The sequence below is a fragment of the Sinohyriopsis cumingii genome, chromosome 13 (assembly GCF_028554795.1).
Source record: "Sinohyriopsis cumingii isolate HCF-2022 chromosome 13, ASM2855479v2, whole genome shotgun sequence".
NCBI classification, from domain to species: domain Eukaryota; kingdom Metazoa; phylum Mollusca; class Bivalvia; order Unionida; family Unionidae; genus Sinohyriopsis; species Sinohyriopsis cumingii.
The window spans coordinates 69706702-69727388 of record NC_142973.1 but is presented as its reverse complement, the minus strand read 5'-3'; the positions used below and the strand labels follow the sequence as shown (position 1 = coordinate 69727388).

Below are 20687 nucleotides of genomic sequence, written 5' to 3'. Positions count from 1 at the left end.
GAAGCAAATATTATTAAGTTGAAGCAGGCAGTACCTCCCCCGATAAGGCAGCTGTGGAAGGATGAACTCACGAAAATAAAAATAGTAGTGTTAGAGATTCACAAAATATTAAAACAAAAAAGATCATTTTTTTGAATTGTAAGAAATGAAACTGAGTAATGGAACTGTATATAGCAGTGAATGTAATAATTAGTTATGGATAGCTAAAATAAAAACAAAATGTGCATTGTTGTAATGAATGCAGTCTAAGCATTTTATAGAATGTAATTTTTTAACCATTGTTAGTTACAAAGAGAAGTTAAGTAATCAGACAGTTTATTTTGCCAACAATTTATCACTGTATCTTTAGGGTAAAGTGCAATAAGTGGAGACCATAACCCTTTAAACATCATTCTAATGTGCTACATTTCTTTCAATATTTCCATGTTGTAAATTACAGCTGAAACTTGCACCCTTAGTTACATGTATTTGGCAATGTAGGATTAAAAATAAATAATAAAGAAATGTGTGTTTGGTTTTAATTATTTTGCTCTTATGGATATGTGTAAGTTATATTTCCTTTTTTTTCATTTCATTTGCTTGCTTGCTTTTTATTTTTGTCCCAATATCATCACAAAGTCGGTTTTCATTTGTTGTCAGAATATGTCCGTATCCCTATACAATGTTCAGATGGATTTGTAATAAGGTGATAATAAGCTTAGAATGCAGTTCACAGTGTTCAGTACTCTCTGATCTCATGACACTCTAACCAAATTAAAACTATGTCCAGTCAACCCATATTTTTGTAGTCAATTCATGTCTTCTGCATTTTTAAGTCTTTACTCCTAAAGAAGTTTTAAAAAATAGACTGTTTCCCTTCTTTTTGCAATTTTTGATCCTATGTGGCACATAAGAATCATTATTAACATGAAAGTAATCATTCCATCAGTAGACTTCCTCAATAACGTACAGTTGGCTTATTCTTCAATGATGTCTTTCAGTAGTAAACAAAGACATTATCAAGCGAGGTAAAGCAGTCCTTATATTTTCTTTTATTGGGTTACTATTACTAATAACATTTTAACGGCCAATTTTCTAATCAACTGCTCAATGGGAATTGTGGAAATAAGGTAACATCTGTCTGAATATGGTCTATTTACTCCCAGATGGGCTTGTTATGTCATGTATGGAATATCATGTGCTGAAAATCGGTAAACCTAAAAAACAAAACAAATAAAACTAAGGGAATTGGTCCATTGACAGTGTGCATGTGGAAAGGGGTGGAGGTATACCTGTAACATGGAATCCACCCTATATACAAGTGTAGTTTAAATATTAAATTCTAGGAGTAAATAAACTCACCTCTGTTCACCAAAAAATGTGGACAAATAAACCAATCTCCAAACTGAATGAAAATTATCCAACCACAGCATGTTTACGCCATATAATAGCTCTTATTATTTGATGCAGTTCCAAATTAGTGGATCTTTACTATAGTCTACTATTCCAAATTGAATAACATAAATATCTGTTCACAGATACATTATTGTAAATCTGGAATATCGGCATCCATAACCGTCCTTTCACATATCCAACATTTTGGACAGTTAGAGGTGAAACTGTTTGTGACACTTTCTGTTCAACATTTCTCTAACCAAAACTAAGTCTGTGACATCATACTGAATTTGCGTGTACATTCTGTGTTGAAAAATTATACTGAGTCAAATATTCTGTTTATTCAAAGGATGGCTGCTCTTTGCATTTTGATCAGTAAAAATAAAGCTTATAAATTTTACTAGTTTTAGAACAGCGCAAAAAGATTCCAGACTATTTTTTATGTGCAACAAATGAAAGGTGCAGCATTAGAGTCAGAATGAATGAAATTATTTCTTCTTCTTTCACTCCTGTTCCATTTTGTCCCCAGTCCATGCATTATTTAAGTGCTTTTTTGTGTTCCATGTGCTAATTTTGAAGGGGTTTGCACCTTGCAAAGCAGGCAGTAGTTCTATTCAGTGTTAACCCCTTCTTAGAAACGTGTGTTTGGGGTAAGTATTACCTACCCTTCTTTAGTTCCTAGTTATCTTGTTATTTTGTAATTTCTTCTCTTTCAGAGATTAATAAGTCTAAGGGGGTGGGTAATTGCTGGCACAAAAAGGCCATGTGAGATAAACAAACCACCTGCCTATCATGCACTAGTTATATATACATGGAGGGGCCCCAGGTGGACGTGTGGTCTAAGGCACTTGCCTTTACAGATCACTGATATCTCACCTCTCTCTGTATGGGTTCCTGTCTTGAACTGAGTCAGTGTAGATGTGTGAGAAAGCTTGCCAGTATCTTCCTATGGTTTGGTGGTATTACTAGTCCATACTCTTAAAATAAGTGACAGAATAGAGTGAAGACTACAGGCTTTGTTAAATTTAATGAATAATTTATTTCCCTAGAATGCAAAGTGAAAATGGATAAAAGAACTTAAGGTATTGCTAATTAAATCCTAAAATAATCCAAGAATGAAAGTCACAAGTCCAAGTAATTTAAAGTCCTGAATAAAATTCAGCAGAAGTCCTGAAGAGATCCAAAACTGAAGGCAATGATTTGTCTCTTAAAGCTTATGGAGTGCTGATGTGTCAAGTCTTTTTTTGAATCACAGAAATATAATTCCAGGGTTAAATTCAGTATAAATTCCAATGAATGTCTTTATTAAAGAATTTTATCAGAGCACTTTTGTATTTCCTGAGAAAATAGTCACTCGAGTTCAGTAATTTGAAATAAATAAAATTCAGCCCAAACTGGTCACAACATAATACAACTTGAAGGAGTTAGATGTTAAACCACGCCTGACTAAATCCTCACAAGATTATATAGTTCTCCACTTGACCTCAGGTCACAATTAACATTTTCTAAAATAAACCATTACCTGATGGAAAATAACCTTCTAGAATATCTAATGAGCCTTGTTTATTTACAACAAAATAACCTGTAAAATTCACTGAGGAATCTCCAAAACCCTAACCCAAATCAACATATTTACTCCTTCTTGCTTACCTGAATAATAATCCTGATATTCAGCTCATACACAGAGAATAATTAGCTGTGTATTAGTTGTTGACATAAATGAAATAAAAATAAGTCAATCAGGTCAAGCAGAAATGAACTTTTGGACAAGGTCAAGTCCAGTATAAAATGTTACATTACAATAGCATGTAATGAAATTTTAAAAATTTAAAGCTAACAAGCAAATAATTAAATTAAATATACAAAATAGTGGTTTTCATAGGTTCTTCTTCCACCAAATATACTGGCTGCCATGTGCAGCCTATCATTTGCTGAAAAATAGTGTTATACCCATAGCAACAACAACTTCTACATGCATGGACTGCTGCTGTGCATCCCACTTGGGGATATCAGCTGTGACTAGGGAATATCTCACATTAAAGCCCTTTGAAATCTTGGAGTTTAAGCTCTTTATTGATCACCCATCTGCTATTATTCAACCATTTGATGTACAGCATCCTCAGAATACTCTGATGAAGGACTTAACCCTTTATTTATTGATGGTGACTCTTCTGGGCCTAATCTGTAACCTGGAGAAGTAAGATTTCATCCCTTCTCAGGACTTTGACGATTTTCCTCAGCAGTCAAGGAAGCGTTCTTGTCCAATCAAAGAGAGCTGCTCAGATTCTGTTCCAGTAGCAAGTCTTATCACCAAAACTTTGTTCCTCTGCCATTAACTCTTCTTCTATTAACTCTAAACATAGCTGCACACATGGTTTCCCTAGGGAGACTTCACTTGTGTCCTCACCAGCTCCTGCTTCTAGGAAACTAGAAATTGCACAAGGACCTACTGTTGGCTTGGATTCCTATGGGATCCAATATTCCTCTCCACCTTAGTTGGTGGCTAGATGGGGATTGGCTCCTGACCAAAGTCCCAATCCACAGCCCCAAACCCTGCTACTGTCTGTACATAGATGCATCAGATTCAGGAAGGGGTACTCACCTGGCATCAGAGGAGGTAGTTCTTGAGTGAATTTGGTCTCGGGGATGAAGTGACCCATCACAGAAACAATCTAGAAATGTGGGCAATGTTTCTTACCCACCATAGGGTGTGTCAGCCTCTTTAGGCATTGTTGTATTATGGTCACCTCAAATAACATGACCACTGGAGCATACCATAGGTGTCAGGGAGATACAGATGTCCTTTCTTTTGTGATGGAAGTCAGGACAGTCTTGGAGGAGATCACTGTCAGAGTCTTCTTTATTCCAGGCAGAAGGAATATCTGGGAGACAGTCTGTCCAGATAGGACAGTGTGGTCCTCACAGAATGGTCTCTGCTCCAGACAGTGTCAGAGGTACTTTTTAACTGTGGGAGGGTGGGTGAGATCACTAGTAGATCTGTTCACTAAAAGACTGAACAGTAAGCTCTCCTTTTTTATGTCTCCAGTGCCAGATCAGAGAGCCTGGGTGGTAGATGTTTCAGTCTGAAGTCAAAATAATAGAAAATAGAGTTGTTTAGGGAAGTTTTAACAACAGTAACATCCAGTCTTCAGTGAGTACCAAGATGAACACAAGTGACCTTTGTATTATGAATATCTCCCCACACTAAACTGTTGAGATCAGCAAAGAATACATCTACTGTCCAATAGATTTTAAAGACAGAAAATATCTGTGTGGTTGTTTTTTATGTGCGTGGGGGTATGCATGTGGTGATGATATTGGACTGTTTTGGTTTGTAAGAATATTAACAGCTTCAAAGAAAACATTATTATTATTATTATTATTATTATTATTATTATTATTATTATTATTATTATGCCAGTATATAAATCTGTATGAAAAGATAATTTATTTTTAATGGGACATTGATTTTTTAGGTCACATGTACTGATCCCCACTTAGAACCTCAAATCATGCTTATTAAGTCACCAATCCCAACACTGTCCTGGAATGTGGCAGCTATGCCTATAGTTAGATGAAAAGCTGAAGAGGAGGAACCTGCTGTCGCAGCATGGGGGTGGGGGTGGGGTGATCTCCTACACAACAACTTAGATTCTCGACCTTCATGTTTTGCTCATCTCAAATGATTGATCCACAACCCTAATTTTTGAGCAAGGTTGTAACCTGTATCACCCAGGTTAGAAGACAGTGTTTACGATGCAGAGTGGAAAATCTTCTGTCATGGTGCAGTAAGAAATGCATTGATCCTAGATGTCCTCTACAGATACAGTTGCAGACTTTCTTCTCTTCCATTTTGTGGAAAGAGAATGTTCTATTTGTAGTGTTATAGCCTATAGGGAAGCCCTCTCTGACACACTGAAGTTCTGTAAGGGTTATGCCAGACCCTCATCTTTATGATATCATCAGGTACTTTGAGCTATAGAGACCAGTATCTTGCATATTAATGTACCATGATGGAACCTTTTATTTGTTATTTGAGCATTATCCAAACCCCCTTACAAATCTTCAAGCATCATTTCCCTTCAAGAACATTACCCTTAAGATAATCTTCCTTCTGTCCTTAGCATCAGCAAGGAGAAGGCATGAGCTTTATGCCTTGGGTATGGAAAAGCATTGTTAGCATTCAAGAGTAACTATGATTTGGTTTCTCTTCTTTACCATCCTTTGTTTCTTGCTAAGAATCAGCTACTTTCAGTAGCTCCAGTTTCTATTGAAATTTCCAACTTCAGTTTTATCAGTGCTAAAAATGATCAAGATATTTTCTTTGGCCCAGTTATTGCCTTTAGGTTTTATTTGGCTGCCTCAAAAAGGTAAAGAAACGGATGGAATCATCTCTTTATACCTCTCAAGGGTTTCAGTAATATTTTTGTTGCCACTATTTCCAGGTGGATTGTCCTCATTGTCATGAGAGCTTATCAGAAACTGACTTTTCTTTCATGACATTTAAAGCCCATGACATCAGGGCTATTGCAGCATCATGGGTTTACTTGAATCACTCTTCGTTGGATGATGTTATGAGATGAGCCTTCTTACAGTCTCACACAAACCTTTACATCCTTTTTCCTCTGATCTTTGGCACACCAGAGTGAAGAGCATTTACTTCTTGGGTCAGATGGTGACGGCACAAGAAGTGGCCAAACCATCTATCTGCTTACAGTAGTGAGCTCTTCTAAGGGTAACTACATTGTTTTCTTATACCTAGTTTTTGTTTGGGGCCTTCAACCTCCCTCCTAATTTGCAAATTCAGCAATAGTAACTGATAATGTAATATTGCTATTAAAATGTGTGTGAACTAAGAAGTGGGGGGGGGGGTAAGATTGATTTTAACATACCTGCTGCTATTGCAAAGATTCCCTCCACCCAGCTCTGATGTCCTGTGGCCTTGGTCAAAGTCAAAATAGGAAAGTATTCCATATGTTGTCTATGACTAAGGAACCATTTTCTTTTCAGTTCTGGGCCTCCAATTACTAATTGGAGGAGGGAATATTTAACTTGTACTGGGGACTTGTCATCCCAGAGGTAAACAATGCAATAGTAAGAGGTAAGTATCAGTTAAACTTATTGTTTAACTGCATTCTGAATTGAATTTGAAAATAATACTTTGATATGAAATGAAATATGCTAGGATATTTTCATTTTAAGTTATAGTAACTTGAAGCATTTCTATTTCATTATCAATATATTATATTTCATCATCATTATTATCTTTTTTTTCATTGTCAGTATTAGCTTCTTTTTCATTATGAATAGTATCTTCCTTTTCATTATTTATATTCTAGATTGGTTTTAAATTGTTTAGAATTTAAGATAATTACAATGCCTGATGTCTGAGTTAGGATATAACATCCTTTTTTAAATGAATCAATAAAAATTTAAATGTGAGGAAAAAAAGACAGAATCTGATGTGAATAAGTTTGGAATGAGAAACCATGTACTTTCCACTGTTGCTTTCTCAATATCCTAAGTTGGTATTAAACTTGTTTCATCATCATTTCAGTATATAACATTTCAGTTTAGTACATTACATGAAATTGTAATTTACAGGTATTTTAAAGTCAGTAAATATCTAAGACATTTTTATTGCTAGGTTTTTCTTTTACTTAAAGTTAAAGAAGAAGAGGTGGAAGATGTGGAGGAAATGGAAGTGCTGGAACATTCCCATTCTCAGAAAAGGATGGGCAGGTCTACAGCCTCAAGGTTTGGCAACTTGATACCCCCCAAACTGAAAAAAGAAGACTCTGACAAAGATAGAGGTGAGGTGTTCATTATGCAACAATTGTCATCTTTTGGCTTCTGTATTTTTATTCATTCTTTACTGAACTGTATTATGCTAGACAGGAAGATATTTTCTTGATACATGGCACTGCTGTCCTAATAAGACAATGACTGCCCAAGACACAGTACTGGGAAGTGTAACCTTTTGGGCTGCTGGTATAGGTTCCATCTTGTAAAACTGAGCCCATTGAGAAGAAAGGCCTCTGAGATAAAAGCTTGAGAATGTTGTATCTGACTTCCATCCTATGGCTTAGATGATATCAGTCAGGAAAGGTTGCACACAAATGCTTTGCTTCTTTTTCAACTGCCCTAACCTCATAAGCATAAAATATGGCACTAGTGACATCATTTGGCTAATGCATGTTATGACTGCCAAGAATATGATGCATTCATTGTAATGTTTGATGCATAACTGCCAGATCATCATGTATCATGCAATAAACATGATTTTTGACTCCCAAAAGCCCTGACACAGTCATGTTTATATGAACATAATTTGTAGTAAATCTTGTGGAAAAAAGAGGGATAGAGACCATTCTTTGGTCCCTGGTAAAGGCCTTTTACCTGTTGTTTGTTAAACAGTAAATATTTTTGGTTCACATAACTTCATTCTTAATGCTGATGGAAAACTAACACTAGTCAATTTATATGGTTTATTGTCATAGAGGAAATTTAAGAATAGAAGTGACCAGAGATCAACCATTTCTCAGATTACTTAATTGACTGACATGAGCTAGGGTGATTTTGTTTCTGATAGTCCTTTCAGCATAACTGTGGGAGAGGTCATTAGGCTAATTTGCATAAGTAAAGTACACAAATAGAACAACTCAGTTCATTTGAAGATAGGTAAATCAGAATTAGTGTTGAAGAAACAACCATGTTGCCTTGAATGAGAATGTTTAAATCATCTTTATTAAAGATTACTGGTTAGTTGATGATAAACAGCTGTGTTTCTCCTTTGAATACATTTTCTGATCACATTATCTTTAGGAAAGTAAACTTGCTACCTACCAAAATCTAGCCTTCCTGAAAAGAGATAAAGCCACTCTGTTCTGTATATATATATATATATATATATCTATATAGATCTTATAGATGGGGCCCCAAGTGGCCAAGTGGTCTAAAGCGCTCTCCGTTATGGATCACTGCTATCTCACCTCTGTCTGCGTGGGTTTGAGTCTAGGATTTCAGCCAATGTGGGTATGTGAGAAAGCTTGCCAGTAGCTTCTCGTGGGTCGGTGGTTCTTCCCGGGTTCTTCCTCCACCATTAATACTGGCTGCCATGCATAGCCTATTGTGTGCTGAAAAATGGCGTTAAACCCCACAACAACAACAAATATCTTATAGACAAAGGGACAAAACTCTTTCCCATTATCTACCTTGACCACTGTTATTTGGTGCAGTTACATGCTTTCACTTAATACTATCAAGATAGTTCTACAAGATCTCCCAAAAATCATTCAGACATCTTCGCGAATTCAAACCATTTATATGGAAAGTCTGCCAAGTATAAGTTTGTTATGTGGTAATTTTGATCGATATTTATGTGAACTTTCTGTGTAGATTGAATATCATTTATTCTGACCTTGTGCTCCATCATGATATCGTTGGCATGTGTTGTTACGTCACACACTACATGCATGTCTAGTCCAGGGTGTTACAGAAGAGTGTAAGAAAAACCTAATGCCTCATCCAGAAGAATGGGATGTTTGGGCATTCATCCCAAGAGGGCATCAACTGCAAGCATAGTGGGGGACATCACAGTAGTCCCACCTCCATCCAGAATTAGGTGTGTGCTGCAAATGATGACAATTACATTAGCAGATTTGAAGAACAACGGGCAGCAGAGTTGCCATCCCAAATTCATGTGAAATGCTGCTTGAGCTACAAATCTGTTGACTGCTGCAGTAGATGATGCAGTTACTACGTTAGGGGCAGTTTCTGCCCATATGTTTGTTACAATCCACAGATAATTTGGACCTTATGGTGAAATATCACTGCATTTGTTGGCAGCCCAGCAGGTGAAAGTACTCCACCACCTCCCCACATGTCTAGGCATGGCCTTCAAGCCTGTGAGGGATTTTGATGGTCCATTTCAATATCCTTTTATGCTGTACATTGTATTCCAGCTGCTGATGAGCTAGTCAAAGCAACTGGCCAGTTGTACCTTTTATCAACTGAATTTAGATCAGTCACTTCAGCTAGACATAACACATACTGTTGGTACTGTAGTATGTGGAACCATACAGGGATCAGACTGACTGATCTGTCAGTTTTGCTGCACCTTCTGCATGAATGGCTCATAGATTAGCCATCCAGCTGACAGCCAGGCAGACCAGCCAGACAGCAACTGAGCTGATGGTCAAGCTTGCTGGCCATCATACTCTCTAGCCATCTATTCCTGCCAAAGTTGCACAATCATTTTAACGAGTAATTTATTTATGACTTGTCCATTGGAGTAATATCATAATACTTTTGGAGTCAATGGCAGTGCCTCATCTGTACCATCACGGATGTATTATATGGACATGGACATAGTGCCTGATGAGGATGATTTTTACAGAAAGTGAGGGGATACCCTTGATACCTTAACATACTCAGATACCCTTGATACCTAAATATACTTGGATACCCTTAATACCTTAACATACTTGGATACCCTTGATACCTTGACATACTCGGATACCCTTGATACCTAAATATACTTGGATACCCTTAATACCTTAACATACTTGGATACCCTTGATACCTTGACATACTCGGATACCCTTGATACCTTAACATACTCGGATACCCTTGATACCTTAACGTACTCGGATAACCTTGATACCTTAACATACTCAGATACCCTTGATACCTTGACATACTCGGATACCCTTAATACCTTAACATACTTGGATACCCTTAATACCTTAATATACTTGGATACCCTTAATACCTTAACATACTTGGATACCCTTGATACCTTAACATACTCGGATACCCTTGATACCTTAACATACTCGGATACCCTTGATACCTTAACATACTTGGATACCCTTAATACCTTAATATACTTGGATACCCTTAATACCTTAACATACTCGGATACCCTTGATACCTAAATATACTTGGATACCCTTAATACCTTAACATACTTGGATACCCTTGATACCTTGACATACTCGGATACCCTTGATACCTTAACATACTCGGATACCCTTGATACCTTAACATACTTGGCAGGCAAAAATAAAGGAAATTTCAGACTGTCCAAAAAATCTGTGACATGGGGAATTCTTAGTGTTTTTCTTGGAAAGTGACTTTTTCATAGTGCTGGTATAGGATATATTTGGATGCTTTCACCACAGAGCTTTTTTACAGTAGATAAGAACATCATGGTGTCTAATGTATTCTACTAGGTGGACAAAAGTATCTTTCATGCCACCTCAAAGTTTGTTTGGGATATCGTAGCAACATGTCCAGTAGATGTTGGATGTAGAATTACTAACCATATTTTGACTTGCTGAAAAAAGTGGATAGTGATAATGCCTGTGAAGCAAATGATGAGATCACCAAGGTTATTAACAGAGCTGTACATCATTAAATGGCTAATGTGCTGATGGTATCTGCCACCTTGGTTATGCCTGTCTTTGCACTTCATTGCTTAAGTCACACAATTCCTTGGTGTTTGAAGTGAAACCCTTTGGGTCACAAGGTATTAATCACAGTGATCCCCTTTTGACTACTCTTTTTTTTTGTTATTCTAATCAGGGTGACAAAAGACAGTTACTTGTTGTCAAACAGGAAAAGATCCTCTGATATCTCTTGTTTGTTTCATGGGGTCTGTTAGTGAAACTGAAGTCATAGAAGTACCTATTTGTTATTTTGTGAAAAATGGGGTCCTTATGAGACCACCTGAGGTACCCACTGGTGAAAAGTGATCAGTGAGCTATCAAACTGTTGTTCCTATCAACAGGAAATTTTTAGTCTAGCCCATGAAACTCTTGGCTGGTCATTTATGGGTCAGTAAGACTTGTCACAAGATCTTGAATCATTTTTATTGGCTGAGAATTAAAAGTCTTGTTTCTAAATACTGTAGATCTTCTCATACTTGTCAGATGGCTCACATCAACGTGTTACAAATTATCAAACTTGCAGAGTCAGTTAACAATGGAATAGATTACAGTGATAGAGTACCTGCATCTCCTCAGCTTGCCCACTGTGGCAGCAGACTGGATCATGCTTGGCTGCTATTGTGATGGCCCTGCTGGCCCAGTGGTGCCTCTTTCCTGGATGACTTGATCATGAAGTCAGGATAATGAATGAACTATTACTATTCTTGCATCAGTGGTGACTGATGGCAATAATCCCTCTGGAAAATCTTCATTGGGGAAATTATGGTTTGTAATGGACACCAGTTTGTATGCTTGGTGAGCCCACCAATCAGTGGCATGTGGGTCTGATGGGTGGGGACAGTTATTTAAGCATCAACACTCATAGTATTCATCATATATATCCACAAACTGTTTCTTTTTATATCAAAATCCATTCATTTTTGTTATGTTCACAAGCCATGTCATCAAACACTTGGGTCATGACCTTTGACCTTATCATCAGTATCAGAGTGTTGACTTTCAACTTGTTCATTGGAATGTAACTAAATACCTTGGACAAAATTCACTTGTATATGTACAAATCATTGTCTTTATTAGCTCAGCAAAGTACACAAAATGCAAGCAGTGACTTGTCTAGACAAAGTCAGATATGTTGGTGATTAGATATTCATTTTTAGTAAAAACCAATTAAATATCTGTTATTTACATATACTTACTCTTGATTGTACAACATCACTTGTTTGGATCATATGCATTGACCCCCCCCCCCTTTTGGAACCACAAAAAACACTTTTTGAGTCTCATACAAACACAACAACCACTGTCTAGAAGGTTGGTAGGTATAGTGATGTTGCTCCATGTCAGCATTACAAGATGTCAGCATTACAAGATAACCCAGTGTAAAAGTTTTGTGCATGGCCCATTTTGATACCTTATCTAGCTGTTTGTTCTGATGCCATCGCTATATGTTGTGTGAAAGTTCAGGTTAAGTATTTAAACTTATTTGGACTTGCATGAAACTTTAGAAATACAGCTCACTAAACTAGAACTTAACTAGATAATGCATTGTGATTATATTAGGCATGTCAACACTTTAGCTAGTGCAGATTGCCTTTGAAAACACTAACTGATGTCAGTGGAGCATTGATCGCTGTATAGTGATAAAGAAGTATAAAATACTACTATAATTTAAATGAGAAATAAAACTAAGAATTCAATTTTTTTTTTTTAAATAAGTAAATTGCGAATTTACTAACACCATGCATTTTAAAAGCACTTAGCACATCAAAACTTTGTCCAGTGCTGATTACCATGAAAATACCATATTAAATCAATGAAACATTGATCATTGTATAGTGAGAAAGAAGTATCCAATAATGTAATTTAAGATGAGAAAATAAAACAAAGAATTAGTTTTATTTTCCAGAGAAAATTAAATAAATTTTAAATTCAGTAGATTAATTTATTCCTTAGTTTTACATTCTTTATTTTAATGTTACTATAATAGACAATCTGTATTAAGGTTACTGTAATAGGCAATCTGTATTAAGGTTACTTTAATAGACAATATGTATTAAGGTTACTGTAATAGACAGTATGTATTAAGGTTACTGTAATAGAGTCCAGTTATCAGACATGTTCCACAGTGGTTTAGTATTTTGCATAGCTTGAAAGTATTCATGAGAATGAACAAGATTTCAGGCTCCTGTGTATTTTTTGTTGAGCTGAAGGAATAAATACTACAAATGGTGTGAAATTAAATGATTTTATCAACATAGGCTATGAAAGCAATCAAAGAATAGATGTATTGAGATTTGTATGCATTATTTATTTCTTAAAAAAGACAAGCAATCTTGTTACAGTGTGATGGATTTAATATTTCACTAAGAGAGAATATGATATCATGCATGCCAACCATTACGCTTTTTTTTACTTAATTATGCCTTACGCATAAATGTATTCAGATTACGCGTTTTCGGTATATCCCCCTCCCAAAAAATTTAATAATTTGTTTTCTCATTTGTATTAGCATCCCATTAATCTTTCAGACTGTATTCTAGAAAAGATGGCTTCTACGTAACTACAAAATAAGAGTACACTTGTCCGCAGACTTGCATACACTTTCCTAACAGGATTATGTTCTATTTATAGTTATAGCAGCTGCCCTATTTCCAAGAAATTTGCTGGTTTATACTTTCAAACCTTTGACCTTGGTTTCTATTTATAGCAGCTGTATGGCTTAGTTAGGAAAGAACATACTGGTTTTCTAATTTGTAATCTTTGCTCGCAGATTCTTTGTTCTAATTCATATTTGGTGCTGAAAGTCGTCAGATTTATTCTAGTTGATGCATGTGTTACAGCAAAAATGTTTTTCAAATAATTTCACAGACAGATTAGAAAAAGACAAAAAAATTGATTCAAAGATGGATACATGAATTACACAATACAGTGTTCCATTCTAGTGCAGCTTCATGCACATTGCAGGCAGTGTGGAATATTGGTCATAGTGGTAAAACAAAGAAACCTTGAATCAGCTTGTTTTACTAACTCCAATACTAAGGTAACTTCTTTTTTATAGCAGAACTAAATTATGGACATGAATTTCATAAATGCAGAGGCATTATTTACTGAGTTCTTAATAGACCACGGACTACCCTAGCAGTAGAAGACTATGTTGGTCCTTTGTTCAAACGGATGTTTCCTGATTTCAAAATTGCAGAAAATATGCATGTGCAAGAACAAAATCATCTAATATTGTTAGGTGTTTAGCAGAAGATAATTCACTTAAAATTGCAGAAGCCATGAAAATTTGGCCGTTTAGTACTGCAACAGAGAGGAGCAGTGATTATGACAACAAAAAGTTGTAGCCAGTCTGTGTAAGAGACTTTGACAATGAAAAGGCAAAGTCAGAGTGCTCTTCTTTCATTACCAGAATTAACAGTAGATTCCACTGGAGAAAACATTTTTTATTTGCTTAATAATGCTGCAAATAAACATAAGTTGGGAGAACTATATGGGGTTTTCAGCAGATAATGCATCAGTGATGACTGGAATTCATAAAGGTGTTGCATTCTGTATTTTGAAAAATGTCTCCATCAGTGCACATATCAAATTGTCCCTGTTATAAGAAGCACTCTGCCACAGGAAAGGCTGCTGATAAATTAGAAGAACTCATGAAGTATCAAGTTGGTATTCTACCTGACAATTTACTTAATGCAGACAGAGTTGATGTGCAATAGCACCTTATTTCCCAGCTAAAAGACCCAATAACTGGAAGATATATATTTCCTTCTCTTTGTCAGGTTATGAAAGGAATATTGGTTCTTTACCATTCTAATGCTGATTATGAGAGATTGTTCAGTATTGTTAACAAAAATAAAACTGAATTCAGATCCAGGCTCTGTAACCCAGCACTTAGTGCTCTACTGGTGTGCAAAACATTCATAATCTCAGCTGGTACAAAGTGTTTTGAAATCCAATATGAGAGACTGCTGCTTTTTAAAGTTCAAAGTGCTATATATGAAAACTTGAAGCATTAATTGATGTTTAAAGACCAGAGTGGTAAATAAATCATTTGTACAGATGTTCATTGAATTTTATTTTGTTATATGTGGATTACTCTTTTTTTGCTTGGATTACTCTTTTTGTCCACTTGGATTACACTTTTTCCTCGCCAGAGGTTGGCATATATGTGATGTGTAAGAAGCCTTAGTGTCGTGAACCTCTCATCAGATTGACCTCCGGAAAAAAAACAACTTATTTTTCGGTTATACTACAAAATATCCACCCTCTCCTGAAAATCTGAAAAATAGTTGTACCAAAATACATCAAATGGCTGCTTAAGACCTTGTTCTTTGTGCAGTAAACATACCAGTTTGTGTCATTGAGATATCAGTGGCTTTCCAAGACACAACTCGATCTACAAAAGACCATTTTGCCAAAGTTGCGATGAGCAGGATATCTTTATTTTGAGAGACAAAATGGCTGATTGTTGTTGTTATAGGGTTTAACGCTATTTTTCAGCACAAGATAGGCTATATATACATGGCGCCCAGTATAAATGGTGGAGGAAGAATCCAGGAAAACCCCAGAAAGAACCACCGACCCACGAGAAGCTACTGGCAAGCTTTCTCACATACCCACACTGGCCAAGCCCGAGACTCAAACCCATGCAGACAGAGGTGAGATGGCAGTGATCTATAACGGCGAGCACTTTAGACCTCTCAGCCACTCTGGGCCCCAGAATGGCTGAAATTTGGAATTTTTATGAGTAGAAGATTAATTAGAGCAAAATATTATTTTTCCTCTTATAGTCTGTGACAAAATCTGTCCTACTGTTGTAGGTATGTTGTTGTTTGGTATGCTTTAGATTAACTGTGATGTATTTACATAAATTTATATGCTGATTAATATAGATGTTTTTCCACTTGCAGATAAGGGAGAGAAAAGATTGAGTACTCGATATTTTTTCAAGGACAGTCAACAGTGCTATATCATGGATGCCAAGTCAATGGGAAATATTGGACGATACCTCAATGTAAGTTTTCCAACAAATTTACAGTTTGCTGGCTGTGATGTATTAGCTAATGAAATACAGTAGTTTGGTTGGTTTTTTTACTTGCCCTAGACAGCTGTTGTGCATTGCCTGTCATGTGTCATCCATTAACAGTCGCTGTTTACAGCTTTGGATCAAAAGCTGTCAGCAGAATTTGACCAGATTTGAATGATGTCATCAAGTACAAAATGTGTTCAAATGATGCCAACTAGGCATCGGTTAAGGCCCCCATTACTAAAATTAGAATAACTGTAAAAATGAGTTTTCAAACACTGCTCAACAGATTTTATTCCAAATTTGAAAGAAAACATCCAGGCCCAAAGAAATTTCAGATATTTTCAATTGTTGCCATGCTACCGTCAAATTTGAACACCACTACTAAAAATGGAATAACCTTTAAATGAATTGCCTAACAAAACTTGAAAAGCATTCTGGCAATAAAAATCTTATCACAACTCTGGTATATCATTTATCTCCTACTGATGAATTTCATCTTCTCGTTATGAAATGTATAATAGATACATACCTGTGGTCTTGGAAGAAAGATGAACCACATCAAAGTCAATAGGTCATGTTGCTTCCCACACCTGTCATATTCCCATACAGTATTGGGTTTCTTTGAGACTCAACAAGTTTGCTTTGAGGTTCCAAGGTGAGTCAGTGCAAGTGACTAAAAAAAAGCAATGTCATCCAGTTGAGAAGAAGCTTTCTTTTCATATATGTCTATAAAAGTTGTTTGGTAATTCAAATCTGAATTATAAAAATAACTTGCTTGGTTTTTTTCTTTTTCCGAGGCATTTAATACACTCCAAGAAAAAAATAGGTAAATTTAGCATAAATATCAACACTGTACATACACACACACACAAACAAACATATATATATTATTCAAACACTCACATAATCACAACCACACTACAATTTAAAAACATACATCAAGTTTCGATCTGAAAAATCCATCAGATGGCAAAATATATGCCTAATTTGATGCTTTAAGTAGTTCAGTAGGGGGTTGGAAGGTAATGTAAGTGCTATTAGTGTTCACCTTTGCACTCACTAGAGACTAGATGGTACTGTTGTCCAAAATTCCCAACTAGATTCTCTGAGCAATTCCCGGTCGGATCTTAATTATCCACCATAACATTAGGATTGTCAGAACTGATGCAGTTTGACCACAGGATATGCTTGTGTCCATAGCAACATGGATATATATCACATTTTTGACTGATCATTTTATTTGGGGGAAGTAGGAGAATATAATATTTTCAAATTTTATGGGGTCTTTACAGATAGTATAGCAGTAATAAATGCCTCTATCCAGGCTCCGGTGTTAATGCTTTATCAACTGAAATCAGCTATGCAAACATGAGAGTGTGCTTATCTGTGTCTTTCAATCAATTTATTTCATGGCTAAAATCATTCCAAGCATTGTTCAGTTAATATTTTAACAAGATTGAGTTCATGAATAGTAATAACGAGAACTAATCTGAATGTTCAGTTCAGCACGTGAAATATGCCTCGTACAAGTGGTGCTTCTGTTTCATCATATACTTTAGAGTGACTAATCTCGGTATGATGTTTGCAGTATGTGCAAAGAATTAAATGCACCCCCTTGCTGCTGTGCTTGACAAAGTAAATATAATCAGCCTAGAGTTTTGGAAATTGTTTTTGCTGAGCTTTGCTGATAGTATATAGCTTCCTGAATCACACTCTTCAAAAATGAATCACACTTGAATACTATCCCTACAAATGAAACAGTCATGTTTTATATGGAGTAAACATCCAACCACAAAGAAATGTTGCTGGTGATCAAAAACTTATTAAAGTTAGATTTAATGGAGTGTTTTTATTAACATCTGTTGTTCAAGATATCTCTTTGATTTATTTAAGAATGAATTGGGTTGTTCTACTGTATATACTTTTTCTATGCAGATTAACTAAATGAACTCTCCCACAGCAGAATTTGACATGACACATCTCCCTAGCTATATTCAGTCGATTAAGTAATCTTGAAAGGTGGTTGTTTATCTCTGACCGCCTTCCCTTTTAATTGTCATCGTTATCAGCTGTATGCTTTGAGAAATACTGTTCATTCAGATTACAGGCACATATTGTGATGTCCAAGAAATATAGTGGGTTGGGTTTTTTGGTTATTGAAAAATATTTTGGGCTCAGACTTTTGAAAGTCATGTTTTTAGAAACATGATTATATCAGGGGTTTGGGGGGTCCAAAATCGTGTTTTACATGTAACATGATTGTGTCAGGGGTATGGGGGTCCAAAATCTTATTTTTCGTGTACAATTCATTCTGCAATGTGCATTCTCACCCATTTGATCAATGCATTCTCTCCCATTTGATCAAATACAATGAATTCTGCAATACACATTTTCACCCATTTGATCAAACACAATTTATTCTGCAGTACGGATTCTCACCCATTTGATAAAATACAATTCATTCTGCAATGTACATTCTCACCCATTTCATCAAATACAATTCATTCTGCAGTGTGCATTCTCACCCATTTGATCAAATACAATTCATTCTGCAATATAAATTTTCACCCATTTGATCAAATACAATTCATTCTGCAGTACACATTTTCACCCACTTGATCATATACAATTCATTCTGCAATACACATTTTCACCCATTTAATCCAATAGAATTCATTCAAGGGGCCCCAAGAGGTCTAAAGCAATCTCTGTTATGGATCACTACCATTTCACCTCTGTCTGCGTGGGTTCGAGTCTCGGATTCGGCCAATGTGGGTATATGAGAAAGCTTGCCAGTAGCGTCTCGTGGGTCGGTGGTTCTTTCCGGGGTTTTTCTGGGTTCTTCCTCCACCATTAATACTTGCTGCCATGTATAGCCTATCATGTGCTGAAAATAGCGTTAAACCCTACAACAACAACAACATTTCATTCAGCAATATCCATTCTCACCTATTTGATCAAACACAATTTATTCTGCAGTACGTATTCTCACTTATTTGATTAAATAAAATTTATTCTGCAGTACACATTGTCACCCACTTGATCTAATACCATTCCTTCTATAATACACACTCTTTTCATTCTGCAGTACACATTGTCACCCATTTGATCTAATACCATTCATTCTATAATACACACTCTTTTCATTCTGCAGTACACATTGTCACCCATTTGATCTAATACCATTCATTCTATAATACACACTCTTTTCATTCTGCAGTACACATTGTCACCCATTTGATCTAATACAATTCATTCTATAATACACACTCTTTTCATTCTGCATTGCATATTCTCATCTTTTTGTTAAAATACAATTCATTCTGAAATGTGCATTCTCACCCATTTGATCAGATACAGTTAATTCTGACATATCCATTCTCACCTATTTTATAAAATACAGTGCATTCTGTGATACACATTTTCACCCATTTGATCAAATACAATTCATTCTGCAATACACATTTTCACCCACTTGATCAAATACAATTCATTCTGCAATGTGCATTCTCATCCATTTGATTAAATACAATTCATTCTGCAATACACATTTTCACCCACTTGATCAAATACAATTCATTCTGCAATGTGCATTCTCATCCATTTGATTAAATACAATTTATTTTGCAATACATATTTTCACCCATTTGATCTAATACAATTCATTCTATAATACACATTGTCACCCATTTGATCTAATGCAATTCATTCTATAATACACACTCTTTTCATTCTGCATTGCATATTCTCATCTGTTTGATCCAATACAATTCATTCTGCAATACACATTTTCACCCATTTAATCCAATACAATTAATTCTGAAATGTGCATTCTCACCCATTTGATCCAGTACAATTCACTCAGTAATATCCATTCTCACCCATTTCATCAAACACAATTTATTCTGCAGTACGGATTCTCACCCATTTAATCCAATACAATTCATTCTGAAATGTGCATTCTCACCCATTTGATCCAGTACAATTCGTTCTGCAATACACATTTTCACCCATTTGATCAAATACAATTCATTCAGCAATATCCATTTTCATCCATTTGATCAAACACAATTTATTCTGCAGCACGGATTCTCACCTATTTGATTAAATGCAATTTATTCTGCAATACACATTTTCACCCATTTGATCCAATACAATTCATTCAGCAATATCCATTTTCATCCATTTGATTAAACACAATTTATTCTGCAGCACGGATTCTTACCTATTTGATTAAATACAATTTATTCTGCAATACACATTTTCACCCATTTGATTCAATACAATTCACTCAGTAATATCCATTCTCACCCATTTCATCAAACACAATTTATTCTGTAGTACGGATTCTCACCCATTTGATTAAATACAATTCATTCTGCAATACACATTTTCACCCATTTGATCCAATACAATTCATTCTGCAAAACACATTTTCACCCATTTGATCAAACACAATTTATTATGCAATTTGCATTCTCACTTATTTGATTAAATGCAATTTACTCTGCAATATGCATTCTTACTCATTTGATAAAATACCATTCATTTTGAAATGTGCATTCTCACCCATTTGATCAGATACAATCCATTCTGCAATACACATTCTCACCCATTTATTAAAATACAATTCATTCTGCAATGCACATTCTCACCCATTTATTAAAATACAATTCATTCTGCAATACACATTCTCACCTATTTGATTAAATACAATTCATTCTGCAATACACATAATCACCCATTTGATCTAGTACCATTCATTCTATAATACACATTCTATTCATTCTGCAATACACATTCTCACCCATTTGATCAAATACTAATCA

General features: G+C 35.6%; 1 protein-coding gene across 4 annotated transcripts in view; it reads left to right on the top strand.

Annotated features, from left to right (window-relative positions):
- LOC149785794 (histone-lysine N-methyltransferase SETDB1-like) overlaps positions 1-20687 on the top strand; it is a 194039-nt gene that overhangs the window by 161640 nt on the left and 11712 nt on the right. For all 4 annotated transcript variants that reach the window (XR_016425454.1, XR_016425453.1, XR_016425452.1 and 1 more), the window contains 2 exons: positions 7041-7187; positions 15740-15843. Coding sequence is in view for 1 of the 4 variants with exons in the window: in XM_089979716.1 (XP_089835842.1) it covers positions 7041-7187; positions 15740-15843 (251 nt within the window). In the remaining 3 variants the exon portion in view is untranslated. The remainder of the gene's footprint in view (positions 1-7040; positions 7188-15739; positions 15844-20687) is intronic.